Here is a 24,076-nt window from a genome sequence, read left to right as displayed (position 1 = left end):
CATCGCTTAACGCGCGAAAACACGCGAGTGAAGAAAAGATATAAATGGCTGAGAATTTTTAACCCAAGCATTGTCCAAAGCGACAAACTTCCACAAGCACAATACACAGGTGGAGATTTTGGGGAGGGCTAAAAGTAGCATCTTTAACAAGTTAACAAAGCATTGGTTGGGATCCCCGCACCTAAAACGCGAGTGTCACGCATCTCTAAACGCGCAAGAACTGACGAGAAAAAAGCAAGTTGATAGTGGGGAGAATCTCTCACACAAGCACTGTCCAACGCGACAGACTTCCACAAGTGGAATACACGGCTCTATACTTACGGGAAGGCTAAAAGTAGCATCTTTAAAAAGTTAGGTAAGCATTTTTTGGTATCCCGGCACCTAAAGCGCGAGTGTGGCGCATCTCTAAATGCACAATAACTTAAGAGAGAGAAGAAAGTTCATATGGGCGAGAATCTTCAACCCAAACACTGCGCTAATCGATAGTTTTCCACAAGTGAAATACACGCGTGTAGATTTGGGGGAGGGCTAAAAGTAGCATATTTAAAAAGCTAGGCAAGCATAGGTTGGGATCCCTGCACCTAAAACGCGAGTGTGGTTCGTCTTTAAACGCGCGAGAACACGCAGGAGAAAAGAAAATTGACATGGGATGGAATATCTAACCCAAGCACTGTCCAAATCTATAGACTTCTAGAAGTGAAATACACGTGTGTAGATTTGGGGGAGGGCCAAAACTAGCATTTTTAAAAGGCCTTTTGAGCATAGTTTGGGATCCCCACACAAAAAAGGCGACTTGCCGCATCACTAAACGCGCGAAAGTACGCGAGTGAAAAAAAGATGTAAATGGGCGAGAATCTTTAACCCAAGCATTGTCCAAAGCGACAGACTTCCACAAAAAATATACACGTGTGTAGATTTGGAGGAGGGCTAAAAGTGGCACCTTTAAAATGTTAAGAAAGCATTGGTTCAGATCTCCGCACTTAAAACGCGAGGAAGGCGCATCTCTAACTGCGCGAGAACCTACGAGAGTAAAGAAAGTTGATATAGGCGAGAACCTCTGACCCAAGCACTGTCCAAATTCATAGAATTCCACAAGTGAAATACACGTGTGTAGATTTGGGGGAGGGCTAAAAGTAGCACCTTTAAAAAGTTAGGTAAGCATTGGTTGGAATCCGCGCACCTAAAACGCGAGTGTGGCGCATCTCTAAACGTGCGAGAACTTACGAGAGAAAAGAAAGGTGATAGTGGCGACAATCTTTTACCCAAGCACTGTCCAAATCGATAGACTTCCAGAAGTGAAATACACGTGTGTAGATTTGGGGGAGGGCTAAAAGTAGCATCTTTAAAAAGTTAGGGGAAGCATTGGTTGGGATTCCTGCACCTAAAACGCGAGTGTGGCGTATCTCTAAGCGCGCGAGAGCACGCGGGAGAAAAAAAACTTGACTTCGGAAAGAACATCTAACCCAAGCACTGTTTAAATCGATAGACTTCCACAAGTGAAATACACTTGTGTAGATTTGGGGGAGGGCCAAAACTAGCATTTTTGAAGTGCCATGTAAGCATAGTTTGGGATCCCCACACAAAAAAACGCGAGTGTGCCGCAGCGCTAAACGCGAGAAAACACGCGAGTGACAACAGATAAAAATGGGCGAGAATCTTTAACCCAAGCATTGCCCAAAGCGACAGACATCTACGAGTAAATGTAAAAAAAATGTAAAACGTAATTTGTTTACCTACGGAGCACCAAGGAGTTCACAAGAACTCGTTCAGAAATGTCCGTGCATTCCAGGATCGAATTGGAATTTGAGAAATGTTGGTTTTTGAGGAGAGGGGAAAACCGGAGTACCCGGAGAAAAACCTCTCGGATCAGAGAAGAGAACCAACAACAAACTCAACCCACATATGACGCCGGGTCCGTGAATTGAACCCGGGACACATTGGTGGGAGGCGAGCGCTCTCACCACTGCGCCATCCCTGCTCCCCAGTAAAAAACTTACGTGTGTCGATTTGGGGCAGGGCTAAAGGTAGCATCTTTCTAATGTTAGGTAACCATTGGTTGGGATCCCCGCACCTAAAAGGCGACTGTGGCGCATCTCTAAACGCGCGAAAACATACGAGAGAAAAGAAAGTTGATAGTGACGAGAATCTCTCACCCAAACACTGTCCAAATCCATAGAATTTCACCAGTGAAATACACGTGTGTAGATTTGGGAAAGGCCTAAAAGTAGCACCTTTAAAAAGTTAGGTAAGCATTGGTTGGGATACTCGCACCTAAAACGCGAGTGTGGCGCATCTCTAAACGGGCGAAAACTTACGGGAGACATGGAAGTTAATATGGGCCAGAATATTCAACCCAAGCACTGTCCAAATCGATAGATTTCCACAAGTGAAATCCACGTGTGTAGATTTGGGGGAGGGCTAACAGCAGCATCTTTAAAAAGTTAGGTAAGGATTGGCTGGGATCTCCGCACCTAAAACGCGAGTGTGGCGCATCTCTAAACGCAAGAGAACTTATGGGAGAAATGAAAGTTAATGTGGGCGAGAATATTCAACCCAAGCACTGTCCAAATCGATGGACTTCCACGAGTTAAATACACGTGTGTAGATTTGGGGGTAGTGGGGCTAAAAGTAGCATCTCTAAAATGTTAGGTAAGCATTGGTGGGGATCCCCGCACCTAAAACGCGAGTGTGGCGCATCTCTAAACGCGCGAGAACTTACGAGCGAAAAGAAAGTGTGACGAGAATCTCCAACCCAAACACTGTGGAAATCGATAGTTTTCCACAAGTGAAATACACGTGTGTAGATTTGGCGGAGGGCTAAAAGTAGCATCTTTAAAAAGTTAAGTCAGCACTGGTTGGGATCCATGCACCTAAAACGCGAGTGTGGCGCATCTCTAAACGCGCGAGAGCTTACGAGAGAAAAGAAAGTTGATTTGGGCGAGAATCTCTAACCCCATGAGGGAACACAAATGACTTCTACTGTAATTATCTCTTCCTGGTGTTTTTGTTGTTGTTGTTGTTGTTTTTTAAATTTTATGAGAACAGGGCTGTGTTCCTCTAAGGCTGTGGGTGTAATTCGTAAAAACACTGAGCTCTTGTAAATCGTTTAGAAATTCTTCAATCCAGTTCAAATTTATGTTGCTGGCACATGGATGGGCACTTTATGTGTAGACCATGATGTAAGATACTTTAACTATTTTTACTAATTATGATGCACTGTTACGTTAGTCTGCTTTATAAATATTTAACTACTCTGGTCGAGTTTTTAATTTCAATTTGATTAAACGTTCTTTTTATGCGTTCCTGTTAAAAATGATGCAAAGTTGTCAATTTTAGTAATTTCAATTTTGAGACAAGGTCCTGTTAGTATCTTCTTGTAACTTGATGAAATTTTGCGGTTTTTTTTTTTACCAGGGCGCTTCATGACGCCTCCTGGAATAAGCTATACCTTCCCTAGTTGAATCGTCATCAGTTTATCGTACGTTATTTAGGTTATTGATTGGAAAAATAATTATACTTTTGAACCTTAGTTCCTCTATTTTCAGGGGATAGGGGGTGGGCTCACTTCTTTCGCAGGTCGTTACTTACGGACTTTTACGATTCGTTGCGTGTCCGAGCTATTGGCGAAGCGATTGGCCAAGCTACTGGTAGCCGTGCGTGGTCTACTAAAGCACTGACAATCTATCTTAGCTCCATGTACTAAGTTTCATCTCGCGCTTTGTTTGTTTGTTTGTTTGTTTGTTTTGCCCTCGGCTGTGTAATTGTGCGATATTTTCTACACAATAACTTCAATTGCCGAGCATGATAATACTGCACGTGGCTCCCACTGCCAACAATATACTCAGACAAGTATTCCAGATCAGCTGGGTTTTTATTCCTTAAGATCTGTGTTAGATTGATTAATCAAACGCTCCTTTACGCCCGGACAAGCATCTCGATGCAAGCTCAGAGTTTATTGTGATGGCCTTCATTGGGTAAACAAGACATTTACGTCTGCTCGCCGCGCTCAACATCCATTCGTAGGCACTTTGTTATCTTTAAGTTCAGTTTGTAGATCTGAACTTGGTTCAGGGGGAGAAGCAGAGGAAGGTTCATGTTGCGTAATTCGTTCATCTTTGCGGGATTACTTGATTTATCGGCATTCCCCGGTCTTGTCCGCTCACTTTTTTTTTACTGCCCAAGTCTTTTTTCACGTGTGTTTAGACGTGATCCGATATATAATGGCCTTGTTTTGTTGCAGATTATTGGCGTTGGTGGAGTCCGCCATCATTTGAAAGCATCGGGAATCACTCGAACGCACTATTTACTTTTAAAGCAGTATTAATATCGTGGCTTCATTTTAAAGCTTGCCTCATATTCCATCGGCGTTTTCTGTTTTTTTTTTTGTTTGTTTTTTTTTTAATATCATCGACATGCCCCTGAAAGAGATTATGACGCCTTCCCTGGCCGAAAGACGAAGAACCCTAGTGAGAGTACATAAGGAATGCTAGGAAAATTTCCTACCATTTTTCTGCGGTACTTCCAGTAGAAGTTTCCTGCGTCCCGTCATGAAGTGTCACAACTAACTCAATGCAATGCTTCTTTCTTAATTGTCAATAGGCCTTGCTGTGACCAAAATGTTTATTTAACATGTTTTAAAAAGATGTTTTTGCTGTTTTCTTCCAGCAAATGCAGACTTGTACAACAGGGAGGGCGAAGTTGAATTGAACAAAAATGAATTTAACAGGGCCGTTGACTTCTTTACTAAAGGAATCGATGTAAAGTGTAGTGATGACCAATTGAATGCCATATTGTATACGAACAGGGCAACAGCACATTTCAGTTTAGGTAAGCGTTTATTCTGTATGCATGTGTTTTAAACATATTGCTGTTGTACGAATGTCAGTCAGCAAGGATACGATGCAATGGTTTGCTTGGGAGCCGGAACATGTATCTGCATATTTCAGTATTCTGAAAAATACTCACAGTATACCTAGATTTATATTAAGAGAAAGCTGGCCTTGGTGCATGTGATGCTTCTTTCGTTATTGTATACTGAAGGTTTACAATAACGACACGCTCCATGAAAATATGGTATGAAAATACATTCTTCAGGGAAGGAGAAAGACTGACAGAGGGAGAAAATGTTAAATGTCGAATCAAAAATTGAATACATTTATTTACGGCAAGCTTGTCAGTGCTATCTTCAAAGAATTCAGTATGCTTATGCCTTTATTTTATGTAACATTTCTTTTTGGTAATAATGATATCTTTAATTTATCTTATTTGGTTGTAGGTGGAATGTTACAGGTTATTTTACTTACGCTTTTTTGTTGATGTTTAAAAGGGAAATATTCTGAAGCGCTTTGTGATGCAAAGGCTGGAAGGCAATTTAATTCAACTTACTTAAAGGCAATTGAGACAGGTAAGTCTTTAAGTTTTCTTTTTTCTTATGAAACAAAGCGCAGTTCAAGAATTTGAGTTTACTGCGTTATAAAATCAAATTTGGTCTACAAGCTGATTTCAATCTATGTGAATAACACTTATTCCACTTTTGATTATTTTTTCTACCGTTTATATTTCCCTGGCGAAGACAAAAGATGACCTTCAATTATTGTTACAAGCCGAGGTGCAATGTTCCACAGGCAGAATCGATTGCAGATGATTGTTAAACTTTGGTTGATAAACCTGTTAAAAAACTTCACTCTTTAGAACTGAGATTTACAGACATTCGAGTACAGTTTCATCACAGTTGTGTGATGTGTGTGATGTTTGAGTGATCACATGTTTAATCAAATGTTGTTGTAAAGCCAATCAATCGCGCGTGACTAAATAAAAATAAGAGTGTCACATAAAATGCGAAACTTCTTTGCCTTGTAGTATAAACAAAGAATAGCACTTCGGGGTATTTGGGACAAATACCGACTTGTGATATTTCAAAACTCCCCAAAATTTAGTATCACTCGCCGCTCACTCACTCGTGATATTTTAGGGAATTTTGAAATATCACTCGCGGTATATATCCCAAATATTCCTAGTTACCGTGCTATTTCCTATACTAGGGACTTTAAGATACGCCACGGCGAAGTGCTACTACGGCTACTTTGGCCGTGAGGGACTAGGCTGACAACGGTGTTTTACCCGCCAAACTCAAATGATTAAGATTTTGCTGTACGGCAACGGTATGTGCAGTCTCTACGTGTCTTTACAAAAATGACTACTTTCAAGGAAAACAGAGATCATTTTACTTTCATACGAAATGGGCTTGATTAATGACAATGACTTCCTTCTCCTGTATCCATCTTACATCTCCCAGAACTAAGATTTGCCTTTTAGAACTTGATAGAACCGCCTGTAATCTCAACCACAAAGCAAAATATAAACTCTGATATAAAAAGCTCGATTTCAACACGAACAGGTTGTTCGTACAACGATTACGTGATAAGCCCGAAAATACAAAACGTTCGTTTAAAATAAAATACATTTTGAACAGTAATTAACAATTATAGCTCAGATTAGAACATACGAAGCTTTGTTATCTACGGCTGTTCGGCCCGATACTAATATGACTGAATTGATCATCTCGCGGTAGGGGTTAAAATCGTTCAAATTTTCTGTACAAATGACAAAGAAACAATGATCTTAGAAGTGATTTTTATGATTGACAACTTTATCTTCAAAATAGGCTGTTCAAACAGTGAAAAAAGCGTTAAAATGAGAAATAGACAGCAGGCTTATACTCACGTAGTGAAGAGTACGTGAAACCAGGCACTTTCCCGCAGTAGAAAACAAGGCTATAGCTACGGCGGGAAAGCCCTACTGGTACGCTCGTCATGACGTCACCGGAAGCGATCTTCACTATCTGCCGCCGTACTACAGCTTAGCCGTGCCATATCTTAAAGTCCCTACTAATCCTTCCTTCGACTACGCCTGTTTATGTCGAGCGACACGACAGGCGAACGGGAACCCAATTCACAATTAGTCCTTTGTGGGCAACTTATACCAACCCGGCAAAGTATTTCTCTTCCAGGTACAGAGGGAGGTTGGAAGACCTCAGCCGGATGAAAAACGCTTAACAATAGTTTGCCCCTAAACGGATGATCCAAACAAAAACAAAAGAAAAAAAACTACTGTTCGTTTACAAAGGTCAAATTAGAAGACGTGTAACAGGGTTTTTTTTAAGTGCGTCCATCCCGTTTATTCACTACTGGCATGTCCTTTTTTTATCAGGAGCAAGTTCCTGTGTGAAGCTGAATCTCTTTGAAGAAGCCATTAACTGGTGTGATCAGGGATTAGCAGTATCCTTAGACACAAAACAAATATAAGAATTTGTGTAAGCTGCAAAAAAATATACATCATATCAAACTTTGTCTTCGAATTTTGGTTAGAAAATAGAAGACAGAGCACAGCAACCTTTCAGGCTAAATTAAGCTGTTGCCAGTATTATAGACATCAATGCCTTAACGTAAGAAAGAACGACCCTGGGAATGAGAAATTGTTGAAAACAAGAAAAATGTGTACGAATGCGAAGGCCACATGTGGTGATGAAGCTGAGAAACAAAAAGAAGAAAGAGCCAGGGAAGGAATGGCCTACGCCATCATGGGCAATGATTGTCTCTCTCGTGGAGATTTGAAAGGAGCAGTAGAGTACCATCAGCAGTATCTTACTATCACCCAAGAAATCGGAGACAGGCTTGGAGAAGGGCGCGCTTGTCGCAGCCTTGGTGACCGGCACTACTCCCTTAGAGATTTTAACAAAGCAGTAGAGTACCATCAGAAGTACCTCGCTATAAGCAAAGACATCGAAGATAGGCTTAGTGAAGGGCGCGCTTGTAACAGCCTTGGTCTCGCGTATTACGCCCTTAAGCGTTTTACCAAAGCCACAGAGTATTTTCAGCGGTATCTCAGTTTTACCAAAGAAAAGGGTGACAAAGCTGCGGAGGGTCGTACTTATGACAGCCTTGGCAATGCTTATTTCTTTCTTAGTGATTTCCAAAAAGCCATAGATTCCTACCAGCAGCGTCTTAGCATCGTCACAGAGGTGGGAGACAAAAATGGGGAAGGACGCGCTTATAGCAGCCTAGGCAGAGCGTATTTCTCTCTCAGTAATTTTGAAAAAGCTGCAGAGTACCACAAACTGTATCTTAGTTTCACTAAAGATGCTGGAGACAAGGCTGCAGAGTGCGGTGCGTGTGTCAGCCTGGGAAATGACTATCTATCTCTCGGTGATTTCCAAAAAGCCACAGATTTCTACCAACTGGGTCTCAGCATTGCCAAAGAAGTGGGAGACAAAGCTCGCGAAGGACGCGCTTATGGAAGCCTTGGCAATGCGTGTCTTCGTCGCGGTGATTTCAAAAAAGCCAAGGACTACTACCAGCTAGATCTTAAAATTGCCGAAGACATTGGAGACAGAGCTGGAGAAGGACGAGCACATTGCAATCTCGGCAGTGCATACTTCTCTCTCGGTAGTTTCAACGACGTCATAACGTCTTACAAGTCAAGTCTTAATATTGTCGCAGAACTCGGAGACAGAGCTTCAGAAGGACGAGTTTATGGAAATCTTGGCAATGTGTATGACTCTCAAGGTCTTGTGGACAAAGCTCTAGAGTGCCATCAACTACGTCTAAGTGTTGCCAAAGAATTGGGAGACCGTGTTGGAGAAGCAAGCGCCTATCTAAGTCTTGGCAACGCTTATCACTCTCTCGGTGATTTCAGCAAAGCCATTGATCACCATAACCTGAGTCTTGGTATTGCCAAAGAAATTGGAGACAGGCTTGGAGAAGGAAATGCCTTTGCAAATCTTGGCAGTGCTTATAGGTCAACCGGAAAATTTCAGTTAGCCAAGAACTACCACAAGCTAGAACTTAAAACAGCCAAAGAATTGGGTGACAAAGCCGGAGAAGGACGTGCCTATGGAAATCTTGGTATTGATTATCGCCTGCTCGGCAATTTCAACAAAGCAATGAAAAACCACGAGAAATCTCTCCGTTTAGCCGAGGAAGCGGGGAACAGGTTAGGCGAAGGAAGCTGTTACGGCAATCTTGGCAATGTCTACTTCTCACTCGGCAATTTTGAAAAAGCTAAAGAAAATATCGAAAAGCGTCTTAAAAAAGCCGAAGAACTGGGAGACAAGGCTGGAAAAGGAGACGCTCTTGGCAATCTTGCCAGTTGTTATCTGTCTCTCGGTGATTTCGAAAAAGCCTCGGATTTCTACCAACTGCGTCTTAATATTGCCAAAGAGATTGGAGACAGGGCAGGGGAAGCACGCGCTTATGGAAATCTTGGCAACGTTTGTGACTCTCTAGGGAAAAGAGAAAAAGCCATAGAATACCACAAGATCTGTCTTGGAATTGCCAAAGATATCGGAGACAAAGATGTGGAAGGCAATTGTTATTGGAATCTTGGCGTTGTTTACCTCTCTCTCGGTGATTTCCAAAAATCCATAGAGTACCACGAACAACATCTTGGTATTGCCAAAGAATCGGGGGACACAGTGGGACAGGGACGCGCTTATGGCAATCTTGGCGAAGCTTATCACTCCCTGGGTGATTTGTGTGGATCCGAAGATTTTTATAAACTATCTGTGGAACAGTATGATGCCGTAAGGAATCTTCTTCAGCCCAATGATGATGAATGGAAAATTAGCCTACATTATCAAAATGATGAAGTGTACATTGCGTTAGTGACAGTTTTGTTAAAGCAAAAAAAGATTACTGAAGCCCTTCTCACGGCTGAGCGAGGTCGCGCACAAGCCCTGATGGACCTGATGATGTCCCAGTATGGTGTTCAGTTTACCCTTCCTCAGCCAAGTGTCAAACAAAGCGACGTTGTGAAAACTATAAGTAGCATTACGACCCAAACGGTTTTCATAGCCGCTGGTGCAAGAGAACTCAACTTCTGGGTGCTGCAAAAAGAAGGGCCTGTACTCTTTCGACGAAAGGAAATTAGCAACGCATATTTAAAGGAAGATGTGTTCAAATCTCTTCATTCTTTGACAAAAAATGCTTATGACGAAATTCGGGTTAATCGTAATGTTCAGTGCGAGAATCGTGCCGTGGAGGAGCCAACAGTTAAGGATCTGGTCCAGAAGAGGTGTGAAGAAGACGGAAAGATTTCACACAGCAAAAGCAGTCCCTTACAAAACCTTTATGAACTGATCATTAATCCAATTTCGGATTTAATTGAAGGTTCTGAGCTGATCATTGTTCCCGATGGACCGATTCTCTTGGCTCCTTTCTCTGCATTTCGTGATCACTGTTCGAAGTTCTTGTGCGAATCCTTCACAGTAAGACTGATTCCTTCGCTGTCCATTTTGAAACTGATGGCAGAATCCTCCGAACGTTACTGTAGTGACGGCAAGGTACTACTCGTTGGAGATCCTTGGGTAGCTGAAATTAAAAGGAAAGGAAAAAGACGCTTGGAGCAACTTGAATTCGCCAAGAAGGAAGTACAAATGATTGGAAAGATTCTAAATGTCACTCCTCTTGTTGGCAAAGAAGCAACAAAAGCGGAAGTGATGGGACGGCTCGCCTCGGCTCCCTTGATTACATATTGCAGCACATGGAAGCATGGAGACTGGTGAAATCGCTTTGTCACCAAACCCTCCAAGTCCCGAAAGACCCTACAACGCTCCAAAGAAAGAAGACTACATGCTAACAATGGAAGATGTGCTGAATATGCAGCTTCACGCTCGGCTGGTTGTGCTGAGTTGCTGCCACATTGCTCACGGAGATATTAAGGCTGAAGGCGTGGTGGGCATAACCCGGGCTTTTCTTGGTGCTGGTGCGCGGTCTGTGCTGGTTTCACTGTGGGCGATTGACGACGAAGCTACACTGGAGTTCATGAGTTGTTTTTACCAGCATTTGCTGGAAGGAAAGAGAGCCAGTGAAGCCATCAACCTGGCCAGGAAATGCCTCAGAGAATCCGAACGCTTCAGTGACGTCAAGCACTGGGCTCCATTTATGCTTGTTGGCGATGACGTAACCTTGGACCTCGGTGGAAAGGAATAAACGTCTTTACGCTGTAAGTTCAATTCAAAAACGCCCAAAACCTTGATCGATTAAAGTGTATCATAAATTCTTTCTCGAAATTTTTATCAGAGTTTCAGTCAGCTAAGAACAGATATTTCAGATGAGTCTCGTTATTACTGAATGCCTGGTTGTTATGAGAGTAACTACCACATTTTATGGCTTACCAAACACACTGAAAAGTGTGAAATAACGTATGCATATTGCTCTTTGAAAAATCGAGAGTGCACTTTCGACTTTTTCAAAAGTTTTTTTTAAACTTTTGAGTTTTTGGTTTTAAACTTTGTGCATGTTTCACATACCTATTTAAATTTATAATCATACTTGAAGGGATGTTGAGTATATCTGTTGCATGTACATGTAACACAATGCAACGCAAACTTAAAACCGCAAAACCGGAGAAAAATAATTTTAAATAAGTCTCAAGGGTTATATTGAAGGGATCTTAATTCATTGTGTGGACCTTTTGTGTCTGAGACTTTTGATCTCATTTTCTGAGGTAAGAAAGAATTAAGAAACAATTTGAACTCCAGTGTTCATATTTATCATTTCGTCTGGGCTATTATTTAAATTGTTCCCTTATTTTCCTCTTTTACTTTCTTATTTCAGATGACGAAGACTTTTTCCACTAAACCAAAACGACTGTTGCTTCAGTTCTGACGTACTGGTTTCGAATACCGTACCATGTTTTTATCACGGACTGACTTAGCGCTTTCCACTATATGATCTTTAGTATAGAACTGTAGGATAATTCCATTTCTAGATCGAAAGAGAGGAAAACAGTGTACAACCGGCGCGACCGGCCACCAAGTAGTGCAAAGGCCATGAGAACGAGGTTGAACATTGTAAATAGGCTTTAAAACGAAGACGTTTGCTTTTCAAGAATGTTTAGGAAATATGTAATGATATTTTTTCGACTAATTATTTGTCAATCTGTCTTCATTTTAAGAATTTGTTAGGCCCTGCCACACGTATCAGTTTTTGTTTGAAAACGGAGATTTTTTTCCCCTCCGTTTCAAAAAATATCTGCGTCCACATGTTGCGTTTCTGAATCGTTTATGCCCGTCCGAAAACGCAACAATGACTGAAAATGGTACCATCTTTTGATGAGAGCATACGCACTCACTGGTGACCTCATTATGGTATCCTTGCCCTCAATGTGTGGTCTACGTTCTTCCGGAAATTTGCAGACAGAGCCTTGACTCATTCTAAAATTCTTCCTCCACTCCTCCGGCGTAACTACTTGGTCAACAAAGTTGTCTCACCAAGCACTCGTACGTCCTAGACGAACCCAAAATCTTCGAACCCTTGCTTGTCGACCTCTGTTCAATCGTTTGACGCCTCCTGTTTTTTAAAACGGCAGTGAAAGACGATTATGTTGCGTCGTCTTCTTGCATAATCGCCTTGCACATCTAACATCGCAAAATGTGACTGAAACCTTGCCATGATACTTGCAAGAAGCCCAAGTAGGCAGTGAGAGAGTAGCAATGCCTCTCTCCACCATGTTGATTTTGTCTCATCGCGTGCTCGGGCTAGGCTGGATCCAACACCGTGACGTAATCGTTTTCAAAAACCTCCGTTTTCATACGTCCATACGAGTACAGCAAAATGGCGTTTTTCAAAATCTCCACTCTGAAGAGCGTTTTTGAAAGGATGCGTTTTTGGTGACCGTTTTCGCCGGATACGTTTGGACAAAAGGCCCAACCGAAGAAAAAAATATCCGTTTTCAAACAAAAACGGATACGAGTGGACGTGGCCTTAGTGTTTCCGGTAAATAGCATGGAGCGCTTAGTCATGCTTGTGTATAAAATTTGCTAGGTTAGGCTCCATTTCCGCGCAAAGAGCGCGGACTTCTTCCCGAACAGAGGCTCAAAGGTCGGGGACACTCATTGGTTATAACCTGGATTGTTATGTCCCATAGGTTGACTTTCAAAGCAGTTTGATATTTTATTCCTCTATGCCAAGAAACATTTAAAGTATTCAAGCATTTTGGAGTGAATTTGGCAGTTTGAAATTTTATGTCAGATATATGTTGGTATGTTATGGCACATCACTTGTAACCTGGACACTTGTTGTCAAAGCAACCACCTACGGACAATAAAATTATAAGGGAGCTTAAGCAGTGACGACCGCGACGCCAAGGGCTACGCTTAGCAAAATATTAATCTTAAAATTTCATTCATTTTCACTCTTTTTCCTTGGCCATCGTAGCTTTAGAAGAAACAAAACTCAAACCGCGGTGATAAACATGGAACCAAAACGCATGTTAAACAAAGTTAATTTCCTTGACGTTTCGTATGTACAACATACATCTTCAGAAGTGATCGTTAACTAGATTACAATCGAAATTTAAACGCGAAGAAAAAGAAAAAGACTGGTATCTAATAATATGTAACAAGACTAATAGCTAATAACAAACAGATGAGTCTGCGGGAGAGAGAAAAAAAAAATTACAATAATAATAATAACAATACAAAATGTTAGTAAAGAAAAAGTTTTTCACTGCCAACGTTTTCATTCAAGGCTGGCTTTAAATCACGAATTAACAATGTTTCCTTAATTTTACAATGTATATCTGACCTACCAGTCGCTAAGATATCAAAATTGTCCCATTTAATATCATGACCCGCGGAAGTAACGTGATCCGCAATGGCTGAGGTGTGACCGCTTTTTAGCGGTCATACCGCTATCACCGCGGTTTGTGTTTTGTTTCTTCATTCATTTAGATCTGTTTATTATAACAGAAAAGAAAATTCGAAAAACCAGCTGTCTTGGCTCACGTTTTCCAAAATACCCAGAACGTGGCCATTCGATTCCACGTTGCTGTTTGCAGAGAACGGCAACGAAATGTACCAAGATTTACAACGCACGTACATAGCTATTGTGCTGCGCATTAAACCTTTGTATAAAAGACGTGCCTCGGTGTCTTTGTCGTCGAGCTTTGCTTAACCTAGTTTTTGTAAGTAACAGGGTGGTCATAAGGCGATGTTGCTAAGTGTATTTTTACAGGCGTAAGCTTGGAGATTAATATTTTTAAAATTATCAAAAGTTGAGGCTTCGTTACATCATAATTAGTGTGAAAGTCCTCCTTCTGTATTAATTAAGGGAGAATAAAAGCCTTGTTAGTGTTGTATCGCCTTGAATACATTTCATCTTTGATCTGATTACCTTTTTGCTATCCTTTCAGTACAGACAATCGGTATATATATTTACTTGAATGAAGTTGTAGTAGACAAATCGTTAATTAATAGGATTTTGAATTATGAGAGCAGAAGAAACGGTAATTCTCCACAAGCTTAATTCTAACAGTGACTCAACCTTACATGTACGGGGCCATCCACGTCGATGGCGTCTAAATTTATTAAATTCCCCCTTCCAGGAATTCCTGGATCCGCCGCAGCGGAGGGCGAGCTCCCATATTAAAAGAACTGGGAATCTCGTCGGAAATTTAGAAAAACACTAAGAGGTACCAAGATCCTGTTTTGTGGGCGTGACTTGAGATTCTTTTCACCCCTTAGAAGTACCAATGCCAAAAGTAACTCATTCTCTCCTGTCCTATTTTTTTTCGGCTCAATACCCTAGAAGTTATCCCAAAATCTCAAGCTTTGGACCTTTTGAGGTGTGCCAAACAAAGATGAAGTCCGAATTAGATCCCCTTAACTGTTATGTTCAACGAACTGTCCTTCGCGCATTTTCCACCACAGTCAGAAGCTACTTTCAAACAGTAGTCTTTTGGAACTGTATGAACACAGTTGTAGAACGCCTTGTTACATTCACGGCAGCAGAAGAAGAAACAGTTTGCCAGATACACTTGGTTGCTGATTTCAATTTCCCCAGATTTCTGGCATTGAATGGGGTTATTCTCAATCTGGTTTGACGTCTGCGAACAGGAAAAGATTAAAAATACAACAATTAATTAGAATTTGTTGTTATTTTCGTTCTTGTTCTTGTTTCTGTTTTGTTTTTGTTTTGTTTTGTTTTGTTTTTCATTTGTGGACTTGGATTTTAGAACATTTCCACTTTGGGGAAGGAAAACAAAGGCTAGCTAAATAACTGAAAGGAAAACATTAAAAACTACATCAACAAATGATAGCGTGCTATTCCATTTCTTTCTCTTGCAGGCGCGTAGCCAGGATTTATCAAAGGGGGACGGGGGGTCACTGTCTCATGGTGTGGGTACTCACAGATTGTCATGTTGTTTTTGCCGCCTGTTGTAGGTTGCTTGGTTTGAAAAGGCTTACAAAAGGAAAAAAAAGGGGGGAGGGGAGAGTCACGGACACCCCAGAACCCCCCTTTGCTACGCCCCTGTCATAAGAAGTTAGACTTCGCCGTGTGTTCAATTGCAATCCTTAATGGATGAAGCTGCCTCTCAGCGTTTCAAAAATTGATGAATTATATATTTTGTTTATTTGTACATGTGAGTTTTCACATATTTTGACCAGACAGTTGTTTTGGATATTTGTCGACTCTCTAATCGATATATTGTACTAGCAATGAGTTAAGAGTACCTGATATCTTAATATATAGCTTCAGACTATGTACACGTGTAAGACTGTGTCACAGGAATGCAAGTACGGTTTGTATATATACAGCCGACTATGAACTAAGAATAGTTCATTACTGCGGTTCAAAATAGACAAAGAGAATTAGATGAAATTATTCGACGGAAGAACAAGGAGGAAATAATCTGGCGGAGGAAATTTTGGCCCCAGTAGCTTAACTTTAACCCATTTCTGTGGAGGGTAGTTTTTAAGGACTACGCTCTGCAACACTTAGTATGCTCAGGGTATTGCTTAATGTATGGGCGTTGCGCCGGGACAAAAACGTTCTGGCCGTATTAACGAGGTGACGAGGGGCGGGGTTCCAAAAAAAATTTTTGGTACCCGTAACATAGAATGCTGGCGTCATATGACGTAGAAATGGCGTCATTATTTCAAAACAGACACCATTTTCGATCCGCCGTGATGATGTTTACAACGGCTCATACATCAACAAAACAGTTAACAAAAATATTTCAAGATGACAACAGTGAAATCTTATACCCATATTTTAGGAAAAGTCACCGAGTTTGAAGTTCGTTGCTTCTACACTCTTTAAGTAACAAAATTTGAAAATTGGTCTATATCCACAATCTGCGGAAGACTGGGTTTCAAGAATAAACTCAAAACGTTTCTTTTTATTACCTTATCGAAAGTATTTCAAGAAAACAATTTATACAAGGGTAATGAGATGCTATCGGATGTAGCATTAGCGATAACTTGATAAGATAATTGAGATAGATTAAGGTCATTCCTCACATTTGCATCGCGCATCCTTACTGCGCATAATTTATGGCGTCATTAGCGCGCGCTCGTCACGCGCATATCGAAAACATGACGGATTTGCCCTGATATTGAGCTCTGTCAGTTGAAAAATGGCTCTAGCTCACCAACGAGCACGGGCACCCCAATTTTTTCCAGTCATTGTAATCAACTAATCATAAGCTTTGTGTGAGAAAAGACTGATCTAATTTCTATTGCTGAAAATTGAAAAAACGAGAAAAATAGCAGATACACTGTGGTCTTTTCTATTTTGCAGTTTAGTAACCACGTCAAAAAATTTGGTTCAAAGTTTTAATCAAGGATTTAGCTTTCTGTCTGAATCAAACTTAAAATGTTTATTTGTGTCCGACACAATGTATTGACTGTAGTTCAACGCGTGTTCTTATGAGTCTGGGCTCACAAGGATTTTCCAATTACTGGGAATGCGCTCTTATAATAAGCATTAAATAACGCCAAAATGGAGCATTTTCAATGCCTCGCTGCTCGCTTAAAGAGCTTGGGCACCCCCCTTTTTTATTTCAAAATGGAAGTTATCATATGACAAATATTCAGTGGACAAAGTTTGAACAAAAATCTACTGTCACTTTTATTTCAGAGAAATTACCTTAAGGAGTCATTTGGTAAAGATGGACTAACTTCAAAGCTGCCAGTTTTCCGATATTTTGACGAACTATTGCTACATTAGTATCAGACAGAAATATTGACCTGAATTACGTTACCTTACATTACAGTTATGGCATTTAAAACAAGACGTTCAAATTTACGGAAACATGAAAATAACTTTTAGGAGACGCATTTGTTATTTATTGCATTCTGTTACTTAGTTCCACAACATTATTTACAGCGCTTCACCTGCCATGAAAATAGTATACACTAACGCAACAGAAATACATTTACAGCAAACTGGTTTGTGTGCCGACTGACAAAGCTAAAAACCAGTTTTTATTGAGCCCTAGCTCTACTCTCTTGCTCATTGGTAATAATTCTCCGGGACATTGTGCTTTTCGAGACATTTGCACATGCACTTGTACGATCCTCTATAACAGTGAGGTTTGACTCCGTAGTAATCGTTTGGAAAGTTTTTGACGCACGTGGAATGATCTAAATTACACACGCGGCAACAGTTAAACATGCCGGGAGAAAGAAAGCCGCACTGGCGACTTGGGTTGCTGTTGAAGACAACGGTTGAACCCAACACGCAGTTAATCGGAGCATCTTCAAAGTTGCTGAGGCTGGTGTTTTGCTTCTGTCGAAAAGATACTCTTGATTAGACAAAACCAAGGCACAATCAACTGATATACATCAGTGTAATATTATGTCTGCATTATTGCATGGAAGTTAGTAAAAATAAAAACTAATTTAAAAGGTTATTAAAATTTGCACACGACTGACTGACACGTAAAATCTGAAGAATACTTTTTAATCCCATGCCTTGTGCAATTCACCAGTCAGGACACTGGAAGACTGTTCCATATCCTACAGTTCAGTTCCCACGGGTCGTATTCCACGAACGTTTCCAGCCGTTTATAACTGACATCGCGCGGTAGGTATTTTTAATTCAGCTCAATTTAGGTTTTACAAGAAATAGTGAACCAGATTAAATATTCGCCCAAATTCGACTCTTTATGACTTAAAGCTACGTAAAAACATGATACTGGAAAGGGAAATCTTGTTAAAGTCGATTGCTAAACAGCAACGTATCGAGAACCCAATAACGGAGAAGAAAACAGTTTTGGCTTCCAAGAACTTTTTTACCTTCAAGCAAAACAATTGTTAAAACAACATTCTTAATAACTTGTCAACGCCCGCGGAGGAATTTGAACCGAATTCGGTGATGTAAAAATGTGGTGATGGGCCACTTGACTCGTATGCAGACTTTACCTTATTTACCTCTTACGATGACGTTTAACTTTTTACTTTTAAACTTGTTTGTCTTCACATATATTCAATCGAAGGTATGTGCCTCTATTTTTGCACTGTCAGTCTTGTATTTGTTATGCACATGGGAAAGCATGGCATATAGAGAATTTCCCATCTGAGAATAGCTTTTCTTGCATGCCCACTCGCCTAAAGGCTCGGGTGAGGATGGCTCGGGTGTATCATAAGAAATCGAGTCAATCGTGTACTATTCTAGATATTTCACCGTATGCCACTCGAAAACATTGCATAACTAGTATATAACACGCTCCATGCATCTTCCCATTATTTCTGTGCAAGATACCAATATTTACCGTTGCATTTCCTGAATGGCGCATGTTGCCACTGACTGTGGTCGTTCGGCTGTCGAGCACACGCCAATGTGGAATCCTTGTCAAGCTGGTTTCGTCTTGTTTTTCGCTCTCCATGAGAGAGATGATGGTCAATCGATGGCGAACACTTTCACTGCCTGGTAATGTATCCTTAAGAGATCTGGTTCTCTAATGTTTTACTCCAGTCACAAAATACACAAAAAAATGCGATGAAGTATTTCCTCTTTAGCTAGGTCTTCAAGATGTTTAAACACCATTCAAGCCAGGAGAGGGATGGGGGGATTTTGAGGCCCTCGTCAACTTTAAATGCTGGTAGCTTTGAAAGCATTAAAACAATGAACTCCAAATCTGGTGACTTTTCTCAGTCGCAACTTGTCTGGGAACAATTTAAATTGAACATCAGTGGTCAAGGATCTTAACAATCTCATGACTATTTGAGTCATTTGAGATTTGTAATTTCACTAGCAGATAACCACCATATGTCAGATCGTGTGCAAATTTTAACCAATAACAGAACGTTAATTTAATTATGTCCCTATTTACAATCTCACAAGTATTAGTTCAACGAACACTTATTTTGAGCGTTGATGTATTTATTCAGCAGCGCTTGGCAGGGACTCTGTAAATCAGTGGAGAAAAGAGGATAGCAGAATGACGGTCACTCAGCCAGGGACATTTATTTTCGTATTCCTTACAGCAATGATCTGACGCCTAGTTGAGGTCATGGGAAACAAACATCAGAGAAAATATACGAAAATGTCCACCCCTACCTAGCTCTGGTGCTGTGTTTCGTATGCATGCAGTGAAGCGAAGTTACGAGATAGGTCTAAGGTGATTCCCCAGTAAAAGAACCCGCCATAGATTTCCGATGAAACTTGGTATGCTGTTGTTACAGGACAAGGAGATATTAAAAACGTAGTAAAAAGAGGGGTCACCGTGCTTGTTTTAACGCCACAATGATGACGAATACGGTTGTTTAGGTGACTTTTACTAATCTCCGTGTGCAACAAATAACCTAGATTATTTTTCAATTCAACGTGTTATATCACACAGAGCTTGACTTTGTTTGATTGGTTATTCATGTACGTCCCAGAAAAAATGTCTTCAAATACCCAGCATTATTTTATCCTTTAAAGGAAACATAATTTGGACATGCGCTGTTGGGCCCGTTAAGTCTCCCTCTGTAGTTTTTATTTCATTTGCCGAGAAAGTAGCCACAGATTTCTGCTAGTTTTTTTCTCAGAGATTGAGGATATTGTTCTCATTAAAATTATGAAATAAAAAGTAGGGGTCACCGTGCCTGTTTAAGAGAAAATGAGCATTTATTTCGCTATCGGGCTTAGTTTGAGGGAAATCTCTTACGTTTTGTACGCGCACGCGCTCATGTGCGCGCGCTAATGACGCGAAAATCATGCGCAGTAGGAATGCGCAATGCAATACTAAGGAATCACTTTAAAGGGGCTACGTCATGGTTTGAGTATCTTGAAAACGTCTAGCCTAAATTTTTCAAGTTCGTCGTTTGTAATCATTGTCAATCTTCCCTATCTTAGTTTCAGGGTTCAGCGCATGTCTGTATTATCTTTTCGCTCGTGCACGCTTTTTGGCACAGGCCCAGTTTTTCATCGTTCATGAACCAATCATAAGCAGGGTACCTAATTTCGCTTGAAATAGCCGTAAAATCATCAACTGTAGAATAAGTCGTACGGGTCAAAACTAAATTCAACGGTCGACAGAATTTTGGTCATCCCCCATTCTGCCACAACTAACTATAGCACATGCGATTACTGAACTACAGCTGAGTGGGGTTTTTGAATTGAGCAATAACATTGATAAGAGGCGAACAAAAGTATTGCCGGTTTTCACATGACGTCACTAAAATTCAAGCTACAAAACTATTGATCCTCCTGATATTTTACTTCCATGATGTATAAGAGCAACTGAAAACTAATATTTATACAAATTTTTGCTCCGAATGGGTTCTTGGTTTTGTGATAGACTACGCTTGAATTTCTAAGCTTTTGCGTGACACGGCATTTACATGTCGGCCGAGAGAGCTGTCATGTTGGTTAAAAATGTGACTTAATTCGGGTAATTTGGCTATCTGAACAGTTCTTGTGGTAGAAAAAGTATTATTTTAATGTTTTTGAGTTCCTCGAGAGATAAATTCACACTTTTGTAGCAAAACTCAGTGAGAGATGTTTCTGTTGGTTTCCGGCGGCCATGTTGGTGCCCATCCGGATGGGCACCAACATGGCGTCTCCATACCAATCTCTATAAATTTGGGTAAAAAGTTTCTCCGCATATCTTGGATAAGAAAAATTGCTGTGACCTGAATCTTGGCGAGAATCTTTGCCTATTTACTTTCTTTCTTTTCTCAGAATCTGGACTTTATCTATTGAACGGTTTTGATTTTGATTTTGATCTATTTTGAATGGCGTGACACTGAATACCAGCAATTTTGATTTAGAGACATGCGCCGAACAGTGAAATCCTCCCTTTAACCATCCTTGTTCCTTTATGGTTTACTATTATCTCTTTGGTGTTTATTTATCTTAATAAACCATTATTTTCAGGTTTCATTGAAGGTAAGGAAGGTTTCCTTAACTTCAAGGTAGTTTGGTACGTGACCAAAATAACTCAAGATGTGGTGACTGAGCTCTATTAACACTAACAATGTTAGAGTGAGAACTAAGAGTAGAGAATTCTCATGATATGCCAAACCTGGTGAGTTTATACACAACATGTAATTAAGTACCTCAGTTGGTGTCGGTGTTGTTGGTTTTTTCTCTCGTGTTATTGGTGTCGGTAGGGTCGCAATTTCCTGAGACGGTGCCGGAGTGGGCTGAGGGTAAGCACCTGAAAGAATTCAAGTATTTATAGAAACATAATCGCTGATCATTCGATGTATTTTCTCTTCCTTTCCATTGGCTGAGAGCCCATCATGTGACATGCAAATAACTGCCTATAAATAATGATCTGCTCGTGTGATTTACTATCTAAACGTGCTTTGCTGCAGACAGTATTCTGCTCAAGCTTAATTGAGCCACGCTCTCATGTGAAAAATGGCAAGTCGCTTCCTTGAGCTGTCAGAATGTGATTTAAATATGAAAACAAACTTGTCGATCGAATGATGAACCAATAATAATGATAATATTTCTCTGAGCAATTTCTGACGGCCATTTTCGGTGCATCCCAAACATGGTCATTCCATAGTTTGATAGTTAACCGTGGGGTTGGAATCTCTCACGTCCAGCTCTATTGTTGTCTGGTGAAAGAAGTGCCGTGGACGTAAACAATAACAAAGCCGCAATTCAAACTAGTAGAGATGAACACTGAAATGCCAGCCGCTTACATGAAATAACTCCTTTGATCTTGAACATAACGCACGTGGTTCTGAAGGGTGTGTCAGAGTTGAGAGCGCCACATTGAATTGCCACCCTGACTGTGCGACCAGCCATAGACGTAGGTAGTGATGAACCGGGCTTAAGCTGAAAGAGAAACCACATGTCTAATCAGCTTACTTCCTCAGACAAAACAGTTGAGTAATGGAAAAGGAAAAAAAGCTACTAAATTCGACAGAAACCCAGCGAGAGTCGGCATGTCTTTGAAAAATTTGTCTAATTTGGAATTCTGAACCTTCGAACTTGCAAGTAAACTCCTCCCTCTCTCCAACCACGTGGTTCGCGGGAGGGAGATTGATGAAACCCCTCCCCTAGCCCGGGTTTTCGTTGTGATCAAACACATCTACACTTTTGTGCTTGACATGATGTGACTTTATAGGTCATGGCGTCATTAAGTCATCTTGAATTCGCCATCTTGAATTTTACAGAAAGTCAGAAAAAAACTTGACTTGATGGGGAATTACCAAACATAATACTAGAATGCGAAAAGGCACTCGTCTTCAATGTTGCTAAAAATCTAGAAAAAAAAAAACTCGAATAATCATGTCAAAATAGATACAACTTGCCTTAACCTGTATGTCAAAATGCGGTTGCCACTGTAATATAAAATGACATGGAGAAACAATTGACTTTTTAAAATCTCGGTGAGTGATGAATTAACAGATACTGGACGTTTCAGCATTACAGAGTTAATTCTTTTCGAGTCCGAGGATTACAACCCTTTTGAACATTTTGGCGAAGACAACGTTGTCACACTCACCTTTATTGACAGCTGACTTATTGACCATCCCCTTGTCACCTCAATTACGTTAGACAGACTCTGCGATTTCCAAGTACCGTCACACCTGAGGTAGTTTACATGAAGTTCATTTCCAAAATAGAAACTGCAGTTCTGGTTTGCAGGAACATTAATGAAGTTTTCAAGAGCAGAACCAGAAGGGAAAAATGGCAGAGAATTATCATCTGCTTCATCCGTGAAACCTAACTCGCAGCCTACCGAAAGTGATAAAAGATAAATAAAGAACGTTCAATGCATTAGGCGTAATTAGGGCCAAAGATTTAGCCGTTAGGCGTAAAGATTGGAAATTTTCTTCGTGTGTCGTCTTATTTTACCTTAAAATTTAAAAAAAAGCTCAAAAATAACACTTCTGATCGAATGTTATTGATAACCTCGGCATTTTACTTTGAAAGCCAACATTAAGGTATGAAACCGTCTGCAATATAGTATCACGTTTTCGGAGTTTATCGAATTATATTAATATTCTAATATTCTTTCAACCAATTAAGCATAATGAGTTTTAAATGTGTTTTCATAGAGTTTTCAACGATGATGACAAATTCACTAGTTACTTTAAAGTTTCAAACTCGAATACATAACGAGGGAATAACTTTCAAAGCAAGTTTGCAGTTCTAAGGTTTGTTAAAACCCCCGTCAATATCATTAGGAAAAACAAAAGGCGAGTCGTACTCGTAAACAAATAGGTGTGCCTCAAGCAAACTATAGGATTGGAATAAAAAATTAAAATAGAAATTTATTCAGAAAACAAGTCTAGAATTTTTATTTATAGAAAACGTTGTCGTGGAGGATCACTGCTACACAAACAAATGCCATACCTGCATTTTGCCGAGCCGCTGTGGCAAGTACGCATTTAAATTCATGTTCGTAGAAAGAAGACGCTTGCGGACAGTTGCACCAGCACCCTCCCAGCTGATGTGCGTTGAATTTGCTGCACAGAGGCCTAAAACTCGGGCACAGAGAGGTCGGTAGAAGAAAGTCGTCCGTAGGGAAGCTGACACCTCGTTCGATCTCAATATTGTCAGCAAAGCAGCATCCTGACAAAGTGATCAACAACAAAAGCGTGGAGAATAAAGCCATGGGAACTATTTATCCAAACAGTGGAATATATATAGCCATCAAGCACGCATTATCATCAATCAATTGTCCTTTTTCGATGGCAGAACTTGTACCCGAGTATTCCAAAACCAAACGAGAAGGCCTTTACTTAGAAGTCGCTTCCAATGGGATCAAGTCTCAACTTCTTATTCAGTCATTCAGATCAAAACAACTTGAAAAGAGAAGCTGAAGTCACGAAAACAAA

At 40.5% G+C, this 24,076-nt stretch overlaps 1 protein-coding gene and 1 pseudogene across 3 annotated transcripts in view; one reads left to right on the top strand and one right to left on the bottom strand.

Moving 5' to 3' along the window:
• LOC110055387 (uncharacterized) overlaps positions 1-14,136 on the top strand; it is a 23,174-nt pseudogene extending 9,038 nt beyond the window's left edge. The window contains exons 3-7 of the transcript XR_016201153.1: positions 4,666-4,827; positions 5,327-5,404; positions 7,210-7,277; positions 7,454-11,001; positions 11,616-14,136. The product of XR_016201153.1 is annotated as an uncharacterized LOC110055387 (transcript). The remainder of the gene's footprint in view (positions 1-4,665; positions 4,828-5,326; positions 5,405-7,209; positions 7,278-7,453; positions 11,002-11,615) is intronic.
• Positions 12,929-24,076, bottom strand: LOC110055429 (uncharacterized). Of its 2 annotated transcripts, none has more exons than XM_089270697.1 (5): positions 23,592-24,076; positions 22,738-22,970; positions 21,929-22,064; positions 21,332-21,432; positions 12,929-14,886 (listed from the first exon to the last, which is right to left on the bottom strand). In XM_089270697.1, exons 1-5 carry the CDS (start codon positions 23,851-23,853, stop codon positions 14,653-14,655), a joined length of 966 nt encoding a protein of 321 aa, XP_089126823.1. In that variant the 5' UTR covers positions 23,854-24,076; the 3' UTR covers positions 12,929-14,652. The 2 variants fall into 2 exon arrangements, with proteins under 2 accessions (XP_089126823.1, XP_089126822.1); XM_089270696.1 differs by lacking the exon at positions 12,929-14,886 and adding an exon at positions 16,889-17,573 and having other exon boundaries at positions 23,592-24,071.

This window comes from Orbicella faveolata, unplaced genomic scaffold (genome assembly GCF_042242905.1).
Source record: "Orbicella faveolata isolate gen_17 unplaced genomic scaffold, um_ofav_v1 contig_34, whole genome shotgun sequence".
NCBI lineage: Eukaryota > Metazoa > Cnidaria > Anthozoa > Scleractinia > Merulinidae > Orbicella > Orbicella faveolata.
Note: the sequence above shows the minus strand (reverse complement) of the source record. Positions and strands in the feature narration are given on the sequence as shown.